General features: G+C 45.2%; 1 protein-coding gene across 3 annotated transcripts in view; it reads left to right on the forward strand.

The window, feature by feature from the left end:
* Window positions 1-16898, forward strand: part of scube1 (signal peptide, CUB domain, EGF-like 1) — a 126548-nt gene that overhangs the window by 80208 nt on the left and 29442 nt on the right. For 2 of the 3 annotated variants that reach the window (XM_028570466.1, XM_028570468.1), the window contains 2 exons: window positions 340-429; window positions 8335-8451. In XM_028570466.1, coding sequence (XP_028426267.1) covers window positions 340-429; window positions 8335-8451 — 207 coding nt within the window. The remainder of the gene's footprint in view (window positions 1-339; window positions 430-8334; window positions 8452-16898) is intronic. The other variant, XM_028570467.1, reaches the window with a different exon arrangement.

Raw genomic sequence — 16898 nt, forward strand, 5'->3', positions numbered from 1 at the left:
CACCTCTAACCAGCTTTTTTCATATGTAAGCCCTGAACCTCCCTCCCCTCCCTTCCTCCCTACCTACCTACTTACCTACCTTCCTACCGCTTCATTTTGTAAGCTCCACACTGATACTGATCATTTCATTTATTTTGTTTTGTTCTTTTGTCTGCTCTGGGGGATTTATCATTTGTTTGGGGATTAACACTCTAACAGGGATTTTGGCGCTTCTTCATCGCTTCTTGCTTCTTGGCTTTGGTTTTTTGCTCAAACGCCAAGAGGGGCTGAAGGTCTGGTCATTTGGGCTTCTCATTAACCTGCTGCTCACTGTTTGTCCCCTTGTCACTTGTGTTTTAGAGAAAGATGAGGCTGCAATTGAGAGCTCTGAGTTCAATGCCACGTCAGTAGCTGATGTGGACAAGCGGGTGAAACGGCGGCTACTTATGGGTAACTCTTTTCTTCCTCTTTCTATGTGTTGCCATGGCGCTTGTGCTTGTATCCCCGACTCCACTCTTCTCCGTTCCTCCTCGTCGTCCTCTCTCTGTCTTTATTTTGTTTCTTTTTTTTCTTTTTTTTGTAAACCTTTGATGCCCACTGTGTCTCCCACAGTCAGTTTTGTTGCAACTGTATCTAACGTGATGAAAACGGAGTGAAAGAGGTGGCTGTTTTCCCTTAACACCGGTCCTCCTCAACTTTACCTACCTGTGACCAAATGGATTGTTGCTCCCAAAACTGTCATTCTATGAGACTTTTATCATCAGATATGTCTTTTAAAATGACATATCTGTCTGTTCTTTAGGTGGGGTGATTGCAAGTAAAACATGGGACGAAAATAGTCAAATATTGTTTTTTCTCTGCCGGGCACATGAAATGCTCTAAAAAAAGCCCTGGGCATCCTTGGACCACATTTTAAGAAGCACTGGTCAAACATGATCCAATCTGTTTTTAGATTGGTCTTTGGGTGTTCAGTTCCTGCTATAAATACCAAGGGATGGCTATTGATGTAAATTAGGACATCAAAGACTTCTACTTTAAAAAAATGAGTCATGATTTGGTTTCCACCAAGGCGTATTACGTCCATTAGGTTCATTGTATTTAAATAATAATAATTATGGAGCCCGGGAAAGGGGTGATTTATTATTTTGTAACGAGATACATTCGTACATAAAATAAAACTTAAACTTGAAAATGCTCTGAGGTTAAAAAGGAACTACATCGCTTTACCTTGCAAGTTTGGATCAACCTCATCACAACACAGATGACACTGCGTGCCGTGTTTTATGCCTGCATTGGATGATCAAATTATACTTTGCAATCGGATTTAGCAATAAGGAAATACTCGTGATTTTTGCCCACAATCACCTTGAACTAGCCTGGAAATCCAGACCCAAATCCCAAAGATTCGCTGAGCAAATTCGAATTGTGCTTTCGCAAGGACTCTAGATTTCCAGGGTAACCTTTAACCACATTATCATAAGCTTCTGGACTTTAAAGAGACATTGCGTATTCAGAAGAATGCAATTGGCAGATACACGGATATCGCTGGTTACATCCAGGGGCAATTCAAATGGGATTTGAATTGGGCACCTCCCTCGGCTCCACATTATTTATATGTTTGACCTACAATGGCCTTAATGTACCGTAGGTTTCTGAGACATTGCACCCTGCAACTTCTTGCTGTTATATCTTCAATCCAAGATCAATTAATTAATGTTTTTTTCCTATGACTTGATCAATCAGACTTACCCAAAATCAAATGGGTGTTTCAATTAAAGTTGTGCTTTTTTCCCCCCCAAGCACTACTTTCGTCCTTTACTGTTTTGACTTTAACCTTCTTTTTTTCTTTAAACTTGCTAACACAGAGTTACATTGGAAAGCCCTCGCGGTGTCCGGTACTCCAAACCAATGTGCTGGACAGTCTGTAGTCTATTAAACCATGTTCTATAAACGTTTCATTTCAGCAGGTTCTGGACACAGTGACTGGGAGGAAGAGTGGGGAATTTGATTTTCCTCATTCCTATTCCAATCTTCTTTTCCTTTCTTTTCCCCCTCAATGACCTTTTAACTGAATATTTGATTTCTCCTCACTCCTCACTAAAGCCCGCTTCACCTCCTGTCTGAGGAGCACGTTGCCTGTCCTGATGGCCCTCCATTTGTAACCTGTAGTGCTCCAGGGCTGCCCTACTAAACACCTCACTGGGATACCATGGGAAATACCTCCTAACGAGGCTTCACTTTCAAACCAAGCCCTCCACAGTAAGATCGGTCACAGCAGCACCTCTGGCTAGTGATGCAGTGGGTTTAAGACATGTTAGGACGCTATGTCATCCAGAAGCCCATCATCCACAGTCCAGCATGTCCAGCTGCATGCTCACTCAGTTTACCTCCAAAATGTGCGCGGATAGAAACCACAGAACGAAGTCAGCACACATGTCAGCCAAAACTCTGTTGAAGTTAGCTTGACTCAACATACAGCAAGTTGGCCTTGTGATAAATGTGAAATGTATATGCAGCTTGGGTACATCCAACAGAATTTCATGAGAGCTGCACTACCCATCGCCGGTTTGATCCCCGGCTCCATCGCGGTGTCCTCGGGAAAGACACTGAACCCTAAATTGCTTGCATGGTCGCCTGCTGCCATTGCAACCCGTTCTCACTCCCAACTCGTAAAATACTGACGCTTGCTCAGTGGCTCTCAGCGTCAGATACCGACGCAAAAAATCAACCTTTATGTATGGAACGTGCCGGGGCAGAGCAGCAGCGCGACCGCGGCGAGTAGCGAGTAGTATGAAAGACTGAAAATCCACGAAAGGAGGTTGGTTGGGGTGGTGGATGGATCAAACAACACAGGAGTTTCACCCAGGAGACCGGGGATCGTGTTCCGTTCTTGTCCCGCGTGTCACTGAAATGTAAATTTTTATAAACCCCACCCACCATCTTTTCCTAAACGTAACTGTTCTGTTCTTTTGCCATATGGCATTTACACATACGTCCCGACTAAGCGCGTCTAAATATGATGCTAAAGGAGACTTTTTGCGTCAATAACAAACGCCAAAGGCACCTGAAATCCGTTCAGTGTTTGAGTCCGGACATGCCTCCATCATTCCAATGTGTGTGAACCAACACACGTGCACGCGCGTGGTTGCTGAGAGCACAGAGAGGCCATCCCGGTGCTGCACTGGCACGGCCTGAGCAGCAGCATGTTAGATTTGACACAGCAATCAGTTTGTCTGCTTCCTCTGACACACGGCGCTCCTGTCTCTGGCCCCGCCACGTTCACACGGCGCAGACCAAGACAAATGGATGTGCAGCAGAAGAGGCGCTGATGAAAAGGCGCTGCTGAGGCGAGGACAGGCTGGAGGAAGCGAGGGAACAGGATGGATGGGGAAAAGAGGGCAGAGGAGAGGAGGGAGCGTGGGCGACTTGATGAAAAGTCATTCCAAAACATTTTGGGATGTTGATATTGAAGGAAAATCAAGAGCCAGGTGCTGGACACATGTGAGCAAAGTGTCAAAAGAGAGACTCAGTGGTGCTACAGTGGCCCTGGATTGCAAATAAACCATCACCTCAGAACAGCCGGAGCTCAGCTGAGGTGTGTGTGTGTGGGTCTGCACGGTAGGTGTATCCATATAGCGTGATTACAGGCCAGAGCTGTGCTGACTGACGGGTGATTTAGGTGCCCATCACGGGGCAAAAGGGGATCTTGTTGAGCGCTGATAGGTGATCGTGCCCCTCTCACCTTTTTCCTACAGTGCAGCAGTTGCTGTTACTTGGCATGATGCTGTAGTATACACAGTGCATATGGTTTTCTCTCTCGTGCTCTCCAGCTTTAATCAATAGAACATGTGTCCTCCTCCCACGGAAAGAGCGGTCAGCGTTTCCATGCGAGGAGTGTGACGGGCATGTGTATACTAACTGTCTTCCCTTTCATTACTCTGCCCCTCGCTCACATATTGTAATCCCCACGGATGAAGTTGCCGCCCTTGTTCAGTCTGCAAGAGGACATTTGTGTTCAGTTGCTTTCATTTTGCCAGCCTCCCCTCACCTTAAATGTTGCCAATTACGTCCTTTCTTATTGATTTCATCTACAGTATAGTCCAAGCACCCAATGACTGGACTTTATCATCTGAGTAGGCCTAAATAAAATGAAAAAGAATTGTTCAAGAAATTATAAATGTGCATGATGTTCAGGTTCCTCACTGATCTGAATACATAAATGAGCCACACAGTTGCTAACCAACCTGTGTAATCCAGGTGATAACAGTTTACTTCATGACCTCTTAGAAAAAATAAGTCAAAGTGAATAAAGTTAATTGACTCAATAGCCAATTGCCCAGAATGGACAGTGGGCATTTTTAATTAAACCCTTAAAGAAATAGCTCCACTTTTTTTTGAAAATACACTTTGCTTTCTTGCTGAGAATGTCGATACCTCTCGCATGTCTGTACTGTAAATATGAAGCTAAAGCCAGGAGGCACCTAGCTTGGCTTAGTGTCAAGACTGGAAACAGCTAGCCTGGTTATGTCCAAAGGTAGCGAAATCAGCCTACCGCACAAAAAAAGTGTAAAAATGACAGGTTGTAGCTTTACAGAAGATTTCGTGGCCGGGTACAGTGACTTCATGGAGTCTTAGGGCCCTATCTTGCACTCCGCTCAATTGCCTTTGTACACCGACGCATGTATCATTCCTATTTTGCACCCCACGCACAGCGGACTTTTCCCTCCACAGATGCACGTCGGTAAATTAGGGAATGTATTTGCGCTCCCGGGGGCGGTTCAGCGAAAAGAGGAGGCGTGTTCAGGTGCAAACGTTCCCTGGTGCTATTTTGCAGTTTCAGAAAACAATTCCGCCATAGACCAGGAAAAAAACACAGTCAGTGGTGCTAGTCTAAAGTCAGTGGTCCTAGTCTAAAGTCAGTGGCGCTAGTCTAAAGTCAGTGGCGCTAGTCTAAAGTCAGTGGCGCTAGTCTAAAGTCAGTAGCGCTAGTCTAAAGTCAGTAGCGCTAGTCTAAAGTCAGTGGTGCTAGTCTAAAGTCAGTAGCGCTAGTCTAAAGTCAGTGGCGCTAGTCTAAAGTCAGTGGTGCTAGTCTAAAGTCAGTGGTGCTAGTCTAAAGTCAGTGGTGCTAGTCTAAAGTCAGTGGCGCTAGTCTAAAGTCAGTGGTGCTAGTCTAAAGTCAGTGGTGCTAGTCTAAAGTCAGTGGTGCTAGTCTAAAGTCAGTGGCGCTAGTCTAAAGTCAGTGGTGCTAGTCTAAAGTCAGTGGCGCTAGTCTAAAGTCAGTGGCGCTAGTCTAAAGTCAGTGGCGCTAGTCTAAAGTCAGTAGCGCATTATTCAGATGCTATTTTAGGGGCGCATGCTTGGCCATAATGTAGCGTGTGCACAACGCGCATACACTTCTCTCATCTACAGCAGTTCACATTTTTGAAAACCATACATAATTACAAAGAAAAATATTTTGTATTATATATGTTTGGATAGGTCAGCACAGTCCTCAAAAAGTCGTGCGCCAGGCAAATCCGCCGTCATAATAGCAATCCACCATGGAACAAACGCGCCTGCTCTTAAAGGGAATGTGAGATGATGCTCTGATTGGTTTACTGCACTTTACGCCCAAACCACACCTAGCTACTTCAGACCAACCCATTTTAGATTTGCGTCGGGCGCGAGACTCATTTATCCCGCCGGTATAATAGCAACAGCGCCAGAGATCCACCCACAAAGCTACTTGCGTTTCAGATCGTTAAAATAGGGCCCTTAGTATGAAATGAGGTTTCTGGTCAACCAACGCAGATCAAAAAAATGTGTTAATTTTGTGAAGAGAGATGCTGGTATTTTGCAAAATGTTGAACAATTCCTTTAATCTTTGCCAGATTTGATTCTAGACATCTCTTCTGTAGCAAAAATCCAATAATATGTCAATGTTTATGTTGAATAAAAGGGGACCTAAAAATCACGAGAACACTTGGTACGTTTTATCGCTTTTTTTACTGGCACATAATCAGCAGCGCATTTTTCTCAATTTTACCCATCACATAGTGAACAGTGTCCGCTGGAAATACACCAACTTTTGCAAGTGTGGTAACATCAAATTTGGGAGAAATTTTGGATTGAATTTAAGAAAAATGTAATTTACAAAATTGGTCAGGAAAAAGAAAGATTAAACATTAAACAAACAGGGCAACTATGTGATCAGAATCCATCATTGGTGATTCCAGTCCTAATGAGAGAAGTTACACACACACACACACACACTCACACACACACACCAGGATAGGCTAGAAATATGCAGGGTTAGATGGAGGGTGTTGAGGCTTGGAGAGGGGGATGAGGGGGGTTATGAGGGGCTTATCCGACACATCAATCAGGCCCGGCGGTGCGTCTGTGTTCCCGTGCTCAGTGTGGCCCTGGGGCTGGGCTGGGCGTGGCCTAGAGAGCAAGGGGCTCTGAGCAGGACTGCTCACCCTCACCTAATGATAGGGCCAACTGTACTCTGTATAAATCACTGTGACCCATAAACACCACCTCCACACACATCAAGTCTACTCACATGCACATTTACACTCACACAAAAAGTCTTACTGACTGTGTACACCTGTGCAGGCATGTATACCTACCCCTTAAGTTATTAGTTAGCTTAACAATACACATTCTCACACACACTTGACAGAGTCCCGAGCTGGGGAGGGGAGGGGAGAGGGGACAGGGTCTGCTGTCGTAACCTACAGGGCCCATCGGACAGGCTGCCTGGATGATGGAGTGTCTCTCCTCCCAGCCTTTCCCTCCTCTTTGCTGTTTTTCTACAACGCAACATCTATGAAACCACCTGCCTCGTTCTTAAAAAAAACCATCTCCATTTAAGACAGAGTTAGGAGTTTGAAATAGCTCGATATCTGGCGTCAGAACTTATCCAGAGAGAACTAGACTTGAAAAGGATTGCAAATGATGAACACAGAGCTTTGGATAAACACAGCGAGGAACAAATGCCGGCTAGGAAGCGGAGATTAAGAGAAGAAGGCGTGAGATTGATGTTGTTTGGAGCTGCATGAAGAAACACAAACAAATCTACAAATACCTCCCTGTTTCTTGATAGAATGCGTCAGCCATCTTGGCTCAGATGTGTTTGTGACTCTGCATTCTGAAAGGCCATTATGCTAATGCACTGACCTCTAGACGTGGATGTGTTTGCCAGCCTGAAAAGGCTTTTCCTATTTCCCTCTTTACTTCTCAGGCACACAATCTGCTGGCATTTTAATTAAATGGGAAAAGCTGCCAAAAGGGAGGGAACATCCTCGATTTACATGTTGCTGTTGTCCAGGAAAAGCCTTTGAATTCCAAATGTCAACTTTTGAAGGAACTAAAGAACATTTACGTGATGATGCTAGTTTTAACCATTTGGGTTTCAAAGTGTGTGTGTGTCTTGGGGGGTTATACTCCTACAGACATGTCGAAACTCCCAGCTCATGCACTCTTTCACACAGCAGCAATATGTAGGACTTTCTCTGAGTTACTGAAGTCAGACCCACCAAAAGCCCAACAGTTACTAGCTGAAACTGCCTTATTAGGTGTAGTTTTATTAAATCCCTTTCAACAAACATGAGTCAACGTCAAATTTCAGCCTCCTCAGCACTTCTCGAGGCCCATTGGGAAAGTGTGTGCTGAGCTTTGCTAAAGCAACAGTGGCTGGGCAGGTGAGCTAGAGTTACCATGAGCTTGTGTTTGTTTTGGGATCAGCTCAGGCAATATTCACAAGTCCCGGCAAACCTTTCTTTATCTGCGCCACGTACACGAACATTTTTCATTTGTCAAATATATAAGCCAGTTCTGCCGAGTGCGTTCTAGACTTACAGCCCGAACTTTATTTTGCTGTCTACCTCCATTAACCCTTCCTTTTTTATTTTTTATTGTGTTAACTGATTTCTTGTCCTGTTGGAAACAGGACCAACCTTCGGGCAAAAGACTTCTTCACCCTCCTTTATCAGAATATGTGTTTTTGTCTTGTTGTAATTATGCACAGCTTCCAATGATACAACACATCTTGATTTTGTCTTTCTGTGTGTGTGAACACTATTTGTTTCTGTATAAAGATGTCTCTCCTCATGGAAACTGGAGTGTTTTGATTGAAATTGCGTAATTTCCTCATCTGTTGTGTGTTGACAAAGCTACATGAGAAAACGCAAGAATACATTATATCCTAATGTGCTGCTGTTTGTGTATTTGTAAAACTGCATGAAGCTTTGTCTCAACCCACATCACCGTCAGTGTCTCTTGTTTCTTTCTTCATGTTGTTTCAGAAGCAGGGGACACACGTTAACACCCCCTTCTTCTCTTTCTCCATCTCTGTCCTGCCATCCGCAGAGACCTGTGCCGTCAACAACGGCGGCTGCGACAGGACATGTAAAGACACGGCCACAGGGGTGCGCTGCAGCTGCCCCGTGGGATTCACTCTGCAGCCTGATGGCAAAACCTGCAAAGGTCAGTATATCACTACTACTTTAACGATCTAAGTGCACGGTGTGAAGTGCCTGGCGCAGGTGCTTTCAGGGCGTTTACGAATCCACTTTTGCTAGTTTAGCGGTGGAAAAAAGGGTCCGTGTGCCGGGTGCATGGTTCAAAAGGGTTGTACTTAGTGTCTTCATTAATTCATGGTTTTTTCTTCGGCGTAACATGCAACAAACCAATCAAAGTGTCATCTCCCATTCCCTTTAAAAGCCAGGCATGTTTGTACCTTGGTGCATTACTATTATCATGAAGGATTTGCTAAATAGGAAGGAGAAGAGGAGAGGAAGAAGAGGAGAAGAAAGTGATCTGCTCGCATGCTTTCACTTCACGCACAAGCAGATCATATCATAATACCATTTCAGAATGCACCTGAACACACCGCCCGCAAGGGCATTTGCTATTTAAACAACGTGGGCGCAGGAAGGGAAACTGACAACTGCGTCGGTCTTAAACTAGCAAAGACACTTGCGTCGGGCTTTGTTGCGCCGGGTGCAACCTAGGGCCCTAAATCGACTACGTTTCATTTCCGGTATTGTTCAGTTTCCTCATTTCGGCCAGATGTCCGTCACCTTCCTCTTTCTTTGTTATGGCGTTCTAACCTCCGGTGGATTTGTGAGGACTATGGTTAACTGCTCCTCAGATCTCTGCAGGGTAAATCCAGACAGCTAGCTAGACTATCTGTCCAATCGGAGTTTTCTGTTGCACGACTAAAACTACTTTTGAACGTACACATGTTCCACCAAAACAAGTTCCTTCCCGAGGCTATTTTGCAGCAGCACCGTCCATGACGATTGTGATTGGTTTAGAGAAATGGCAATAAACCAGAGCACGCTTTTCTCCCATCCCAGAATGCTGTGTGGACTAGCCAGACCCTCCTCCGTAGCGCTGTGGAGGAAGGTCTGGCAATGCGAGACTAAGGAGATAGTTACAGCAGCACAACTTTTTGAACTTTTTGCAATGCAAGACTAGTACGTTCGTGAAAGTGTGGGGACATTACATGTGTGTGAGACCTGCAAGCCTGCTGTGTGTGGGCGATGGTGCACAGCTGCCGGTCACTGAGTCCTCTGTGTACTGTATGCAGGTCCACCTGAGCCTGCTATGACTGGCATCTGAGTGATCCAGAGCCAAAACACGACCCCCGCCGTCCGCTTCACTTCCAACTGCACGGAGCTCTGGTCGCGGTCATTGCCACCGCTTGTTGTTGATTAAGCCTCGGAGCCACTTCCGCCAGCCGGCTGGTGACGTCAATGACAGTGGTCCGAGGAGAAGGCTGCCGCAGCGTGGGCCTAAACATCCCAAACATATTATTGTAGTGCTTTGGCTTTCCTCTAAACAAACAGTCTGGATGAACGAGGCTGACCTGTGGGTTCAAACACTGGTCTTCTCCTCAGGGCTGGACAAAGCAGCAGTGAGAGGGCTGTGGGTAGAGTTTGGTCACATGTTTAAGGAGACATGGTACATTTTAAAGGATACGTTCACATTTTTCCAGTTTGTTCTAAAACTATACTGACATGCCCATACGTACAACAAAAGAGTTGATGGTTGCTGTTATGGTTCCACTGTTCATGAAAAGATCTCTACTGTGATTCTACTGTGAATCAAAGTCAACAATCCTTGTTCCCTGCAGACATGCAAGCTAATATATAGTCTAAATTGAACAATGTTAGTACAATATTTGCTCTTATTTGCTGATCAAGGAAACACTGTTCAGGTGTTTAGGAGGCAATTTTATATTAAAACGACAGGATGATACCCACTGGATTTGATTAACTCGCATTGCCAGGCCTATCTCCACAGTGCTGTGGAGTAAGGTCTGGCTACAACAAATACTTTATGGGATAAGAGAAAATAATGCTCTGGGTTGTTTACATTTCTTTAAACCAATCACAATTCGGACGCAGAGACGGTGGCTCTGCTAAATAGTCTCGGGAAGGAACTTGTTTTGGCGGAACATTTGAACCCCGCAAAAGAAAACGCCACATACAATATTAAATTAAGTTAACTGTTCACACAATACAGTAAAATGAGCTATTTAAATTTGTTGGATACATCAACCAGACGTCATTTGCTCTTACCAGTGTATTGCTATGTGTACTTTGTCCACAGCGATCTCCACCAATCAGTCTCAAATCGTCCAACTTAGAGAGTAAATACCGTAAACATATTCTTTGTAAATCTTTACAATCATTCCCTAAAAGAACCAAGCAGACCTGCCTTGTTGCATGATCCAAATGTTCTTAAAAAACTTGCCATTTTCAGCTTGTAGCTCGCTAACTCGTAGTTTGTTTGAGAACGGCAACAGACCCCAATGTTGGGCAATTATCCTGGAAATGTACTTCAGTTGATCCAGACTAACTTCAAATAAAGTTTTCATTCATCAGCGTTTACTGGGTGGTGTGAAAAGTTCTTTAGTGGGGTGTACAGTGGATTAGAGCTGTAATCGGGCCTTAAAAGTCAGGCCCGACAAGGCCCGAGCCCGACAAGTACATTTTGATTGACAGGTTTTGAAGAGCCCGAACCTGTTTACAGCCCGACTTTATTCAAATGTGCGCACGCACACAACTCTTTTTGCCTTTTGTCAGAATGAGTAATTTATAAATGTTTTAACATAATTTATTCAGGACAAACGTAGGCTATACCAGCCTCTGTTTCACCTCCTCAGTATCCATTTTCGCCCAAATCGAAACGCATCACCTGACCACTCATTTACCACGCAAGTCGGAGCGCAAGTCGGAGCGCAAGCCGGAGCCCGGCTGGAGCCCGTGTAAAATGATAGAAATTAAGAAACTAAGAGAGAAATAAGAAATTAAGACTGAACCTGTCAGGTCCCGTCGGGTGGATATTGTCTGAGTCATGTTTCTTGGTTACAACGACCTGTAGTCACTGCGAGAAAGATAATATAGCTGCCATGTGTACATGTGTGGTGGTTGATGGTTGGACCTCTTCCTCTCTGTATGGATGGCGAGACGGAGTGGTCAAGGAGATAGTAATCTATATCAACGACATTTCATTTCAGGGATTGTTCAGATGCTACCGGAAATTCCGCCGGATGTCCCTAATATTCGGCCGGACGTCCCTCATCTTCCTCTTTCTGAGGATTTGTGAGGACTATGGTTAACTGCTCCTCAGATCTCTGCAGGGTAAATCCAGACAGCTAGCTAGACTATCTGTCCAATCTGAGTTTTCTCTCGCACGACTAAAACAACTTTTGAATGTACACATGTTCCACCAAAACAAGTTCCTTCCAGAGGCTGTTTTGCAGAGGCGCCGAGGCTCCGTCCGCTTAGCGCCGCCCAAGACGATTGTGATTGATTTAAATAAATACCAATAAACCAGAGCACGTTTTTCTCCCATCCCAGAGTGCTGTGTGTACTAGCCAGACCATCCTACGCAGCATTGTGGAGGAAGGTCTGGCTATGCGAGACTAAGGAGATAGTTACAGCAGCACAACTCTTTGAATGTCAGAGTCAGCGCGTGATGTGAGCGTGCTCTTTTAAATTGTATAATACAGTATGCGTGTGTGTTCTGGAGTGTGTGTGTTTGAGTGTCAGGCAGTTTGAGAATGTGGCATGTAGGTGTGTGAAATCCTGGAGCCGGAGCTGTCTCAGGGCTGGCAGGCAGACGACGCGTCGGCAAACTTTGAAATGTTTGAACAGTGAGGCCCACGCTGGCCACTGTCTCTCTCTCTCTCTCTCTCTCTCTTCCACCCATGACACACTCATACAGAGAGCACCATCCAGCTACAGGCCGCTAAATGTACTCGAATAGAGGACAGGACAAATCAGTCCGTTCCTAATTTGAAGCACGTTTGCTTTAGATTAACATATTAACGTTTGTCCACCAGAAAACAACATTATTAAAGTGTAATTGACTCTTGTTCAGTAGGGTTTGTATGGTACAAAGTCTGTTTATGTTCAAGCTCACAAAGCCCTCCAGTGGTTGGGAGGAAGGTGACCTTCTTATAGAGCGACAGAGTCCACATGAGAAGGATGATGGTTTTCTTTTAACCACGACCACAATTCAATGTCAATGAAATTGGTTAGAAACCGGATGTGTCAGCTGTATCCCCAGGTTAAGGGTAATTTTTTTTTCAACCCTATTTCCCCATGTTTTTGTGTGTAAGTGATTGATAGGAACAACAATCTTTGACATTGGTCCAGTATTAAGCGTTAACGCTGTAACAGGCAACAACAGAGCAGGCTGCAGTGTAACCCTGTGGGGCAAATGTGCATCTTCAATTTACTTTAAAATTACTGTTAGCGAACACAATTTCGCAGATGTTTTTATGTTTAAAAAAAGGATCTTACTCTTTAACAGAAAGGTCACCCTCCTTAGAAATAATTTCCATAATGTTGGCAGACACTTAAAATAATAATCTCAGCCTGTCAGAGGCAAAAGCAGCCCTTTTGTGAAGGTAAATACAAGCTGCACAGTTGCCCTGTTAACTTACTTGCTTACCTGTGGCTCAGGAGGTAGAGCTCATCCTTTAACCACAAGGTTGACGTTTCGATCCCCAGCTCTTCCTATCCGCATTTCAAAGTGTCGTGAACCCCAAGTTGCTCCCGATGGCAGGCGGGCCTTACATGGCAGGCACCGCCACTATTGGTGTATGAATGGGTGAATGAAAGGCCAGTTGTAAAGCGCTTTGTCCGATAAGGTAGAAAGGCGCTATATAAATGCAGACCATTTACCATGTTGTTTGGGTGCACTTGCTGAAACCGTTGATGCTGATGTTTTCATGCGGGGACTGTACATTTTGAAACTATAAAGCCATGTTCATGAGGCCAACTATTTGGCTCTAGCAGCCCTTCTTGCAGCATCGTCTGCTGACAGCCATGTAACGTTGCAGTTGCATCCTGGGAGAACGTCTCGACCACTGCTCTGATGTCAAGTTCAAGCCCAGCGGCTTGTGCGAACACTTCCACTCTGTCTCCCCAGGTGATTTGTGTTCCTGACAGAAAAATGAAAAGTTCGGGCGTGAGTTGAGTGGGGAAGATGGATAGGAGAGGAGTCCAGCTGTGCCCCGCCCACATAATTTGGCTGTGGATCAGCCCCCCGGGCTTTATAAATCCCTGAGTGGGGATCAGTGCTGAGGGGAGCTGAGAGACACAGAGCAGGCAGCGCACATCGATCAGTATCTATCATCCGGGCACACACACACACTGAGGCGCACACAACACTTCTGGATGCACACACGTTGAGTGTGCTTGATGTCAGACACCCTGCAACATTGCTGCTGCTGTTTATAGCTCAGCTAGACCTAGATCACAATGTGCAGGACTTGTAGACTGTAGAAAATCTTGGCCGTAGCGTGACATCCCCCAGGGGAGCTTTTAAAATCAGAAGTGTGGGTTTACTGCACGACTAAAGATTACTAAAGTGTACCAGTAATCAAAGATCCAGATCTGTTGGATTCTGGGTGGAGCCGGAGAACAAGTGGCAACCACATCAACTTCAAGGCTGAAAGGCTTGTCAGGAAGTGTCTCCCAATCACTTTAAAGGATTCACCCAAATTACTATCTTCACCATTTTCTTCCTTGCCTCTGACGGTATCTATCCGAACTACAGAGATATGGAGGTGAATGGGATTATGTTTTGCAATGGTTGTCTTTCCACAACAGGTGTCCCCATTACTCTGGGAAATGTACTATGTACAGGTTTTGTTGTTTGGATGGACTTTGAACAAGGGTTGTTACAGGTTTCTGGACCAATGTATTCAAACTCAGACCTATCTCGCTGTAAGGTGACTGTGCTTTTTTTTTTTTTTTTTTTTCTGTGTCCTGTCCTGTGTGACATGGCCTTCCTGTAACCTTGGCAACAGCACACAAAGGTTGCGAAGGCTGTCTGAGAGTTAGCTAATCAATATCTCCTGCTGAAGCGTGTGTGTGTGTGTGTGTGTGTGTGTGTGTGTGTGTGCGCCCGTGTGTGTGTGTGCGCCTGTGTGTGTGTGTGTGTGTGTGTGTGTGTGTGTCCAGTGGCACACATAATCACAGTCGTGTTAGCAGTGTATTGTAGTGCTAAGACTGGAGTATAATTGCTGGCGTTTGGTAGCTTACTGAACATAGTAGTTAGCGGCAAGATAAGTGCCACGCTGTGAGGTGGTCCATCTAATGTGCCACTAAATTGCTTGATAGACAGCGTTTTCTCTCTCTCTCTCTCTCTCCCTCTCTCTCTCTCCCTGTCTGCGCCAAGGGGATGTGCCCTGTCGTGCCTGTCTATCATAATCATTTCAATATAAACTATGTAGGGCATGTTTAAAAACCCACCAGTCCGATAAACGCCCTTTCATCTGCGCTGACAGACGAGTCGGTTCCAGCCTCTCACGATGACAGACACGCCAACTCGAGGAGGCGTTTCATCACAGGGCTCTCGTGCCGACAACTGGGTGAGGGAGAGAGAGAGAGAGAGAGAGAGAGAACAAGAGAGAGAGGCAGAAGTTTTTCCTAACACTTTCCAGATGCTTGATTAGAAGGTGCACACTGCAGGAAGGATGAGTTACTGTGTGTGTGTGTGTGTTGTCCATCCATGTGGGAGTCAGTTTCTGTAGGTTAATTAGCACACATGTAGGTTGCATTATAGCCTTTATTTTGTGCACATACACATGCTCATTGGAGTGTGTCTGTGTGTGTGTGTGTGTGTGTGTGTGTGTGTGTGTGTGTGTTTCTGTGGATAGTGTGTGGTCGGTGTACTTTGCTGCTGTGCAGTACACAGTGTGTATTGGCACCTGAGACACGTCCCCACTGGCCTGCATTCCTCCTTTACCTGAAAAGACCTGAAAGCACACAAACACACAATCAGATCAAAGTAAGACCGGAACATGATTACATCCATTTACCAGGAATCTATTAGCTTTCTAACAAAAGAAACATCATAACCATTTATACGCAGAGACCGTTGTCAGGTTTCCATCCAAATTAAGCTTTTTTAGTTTTAATCGATTTCCTGGAAAATCTCCAAAAAGTAAATTCTCCACTTGGGTGCCATTAAACCACTGCAGAAGAAGAGATCACAAGGAGATGGCGTTATGAAAAGAGCACCAGTCAAATCACAGACACACGAAAATGCCTTCTGCTTCACCTGTTTGTGTATGCACATACACAAATAAAATGTTGGAACAAAAAAAAAAAATCTTAAAAAATTGTAAGACATGATGGAAATGCCTGAGAAAATTCTGAGTATTCCCTCAAATGCTGAGGAATTTTTACTTCTGTATCAGTGTGTCCTGACGGGGAACATCACTGCATGGTACCGGAAACAGCACCGAACAGGACCACAAGGCCCTGCCAAGAGGGTGCTTGTTTGGCTGAACACACAATAAGCGGCGCCCTATAACCTGCATTAAGAATATTTACATCGGGCGCTGCAAGAAAAATGCCCGAAGAATCCTTAAAGATCCAAACCACCCTCGGGTAGAAGGTAGCGGACACGGCTGTTGTCAAGTTCAGCTAGTGGAGTCCAAAAGTAAGACTACTCGAGACAGAGTCAAGTCCGAGTCCAAAGATGTTTGAGTCCCAGTCAAGACCGAGTCCAAATGAGAGACAGTCTTGGCCGAGACAGAACCCTAAAAAAAGAAAAAGAGCATATAGTGCTGGATATTTGCCGAGTCTCAATGGCTGAGTCCGAGACAAGTCCGAGTCCAAATACCAACGAGTCCGAGACAACAGAAAGAACATCTTGAGTCCAGACTCAAGTACCACAGCCCTGGTAGTGGATACGCCAGGCCAGCACTCAGTTGGCTCAGGAGGAGCTTCTCCCCTCAGGCCTCTGTGTGTTGGAACAATGTCTCTTGGTAGTAATGATGAGAACTACTGTACTTGTACAGTAGCCTGGCTGTCCCTGTTTCCTCAGTAAGGAGTCACAGATCAGCGGCCCCGTTAGGCCAGGCTCACCGAGCCAATCACAACACCGCCATCTTCGTCACCTTACGTGACTGCAGCACGGCCGGCAGTGCTCGCTCCGGTCCACCCGGGTCCAGATCGCTGGCTGTTGTATTGTTGTGTAAAACTGAGAGTTTCCCCTTGGCCCCTGTGCCCCCGTGGACTGTTTGTTATTAAACAGAATCGCGCGCTGAGGTGGTTTAATACCTGAATAAATACACGCTACCTCCCGGGCCTGATGTCTGTCCTCTCCACCGGCCCCACCCTACGAGGAAAACCAACGCACTCCAAGAAAACTAGATCCCCTGTACTTGGTTTGTAATTATTTGTAGAGGTTCGGGTTTCTGCAAATGTATTCCATTTAATTGCTTTTTACTGCAAATATTTGGTAAAACTATATTTGGGAGAACTCTCCACTCATGCAGCTCGTACTCTGGAGATATGAGTAGGCCATTCCTACAAGCAAGTCTAAATGGGATTTAAGTGACAACGCAGGACTTTTATTCGTGTTTTTCAGACCTTTTTTTTTTCTCTCTATCTCTG

This window comes from Perca flavescens, chromosome 23 (genome assembly GCF_004354835.1).
Source record: "Perca flavescens isolate YP-PL-M2 chromosome 23, PFLA_1.0, whole genome shotgun sequence".
In the NCBI taxonomy this organism is placed as follows: domain Eukaryota; kingdom Metazoa; phylum Chordata; class Actinopteri; order Perciformes; family Percidae; genus Perca; species Perca flavescens.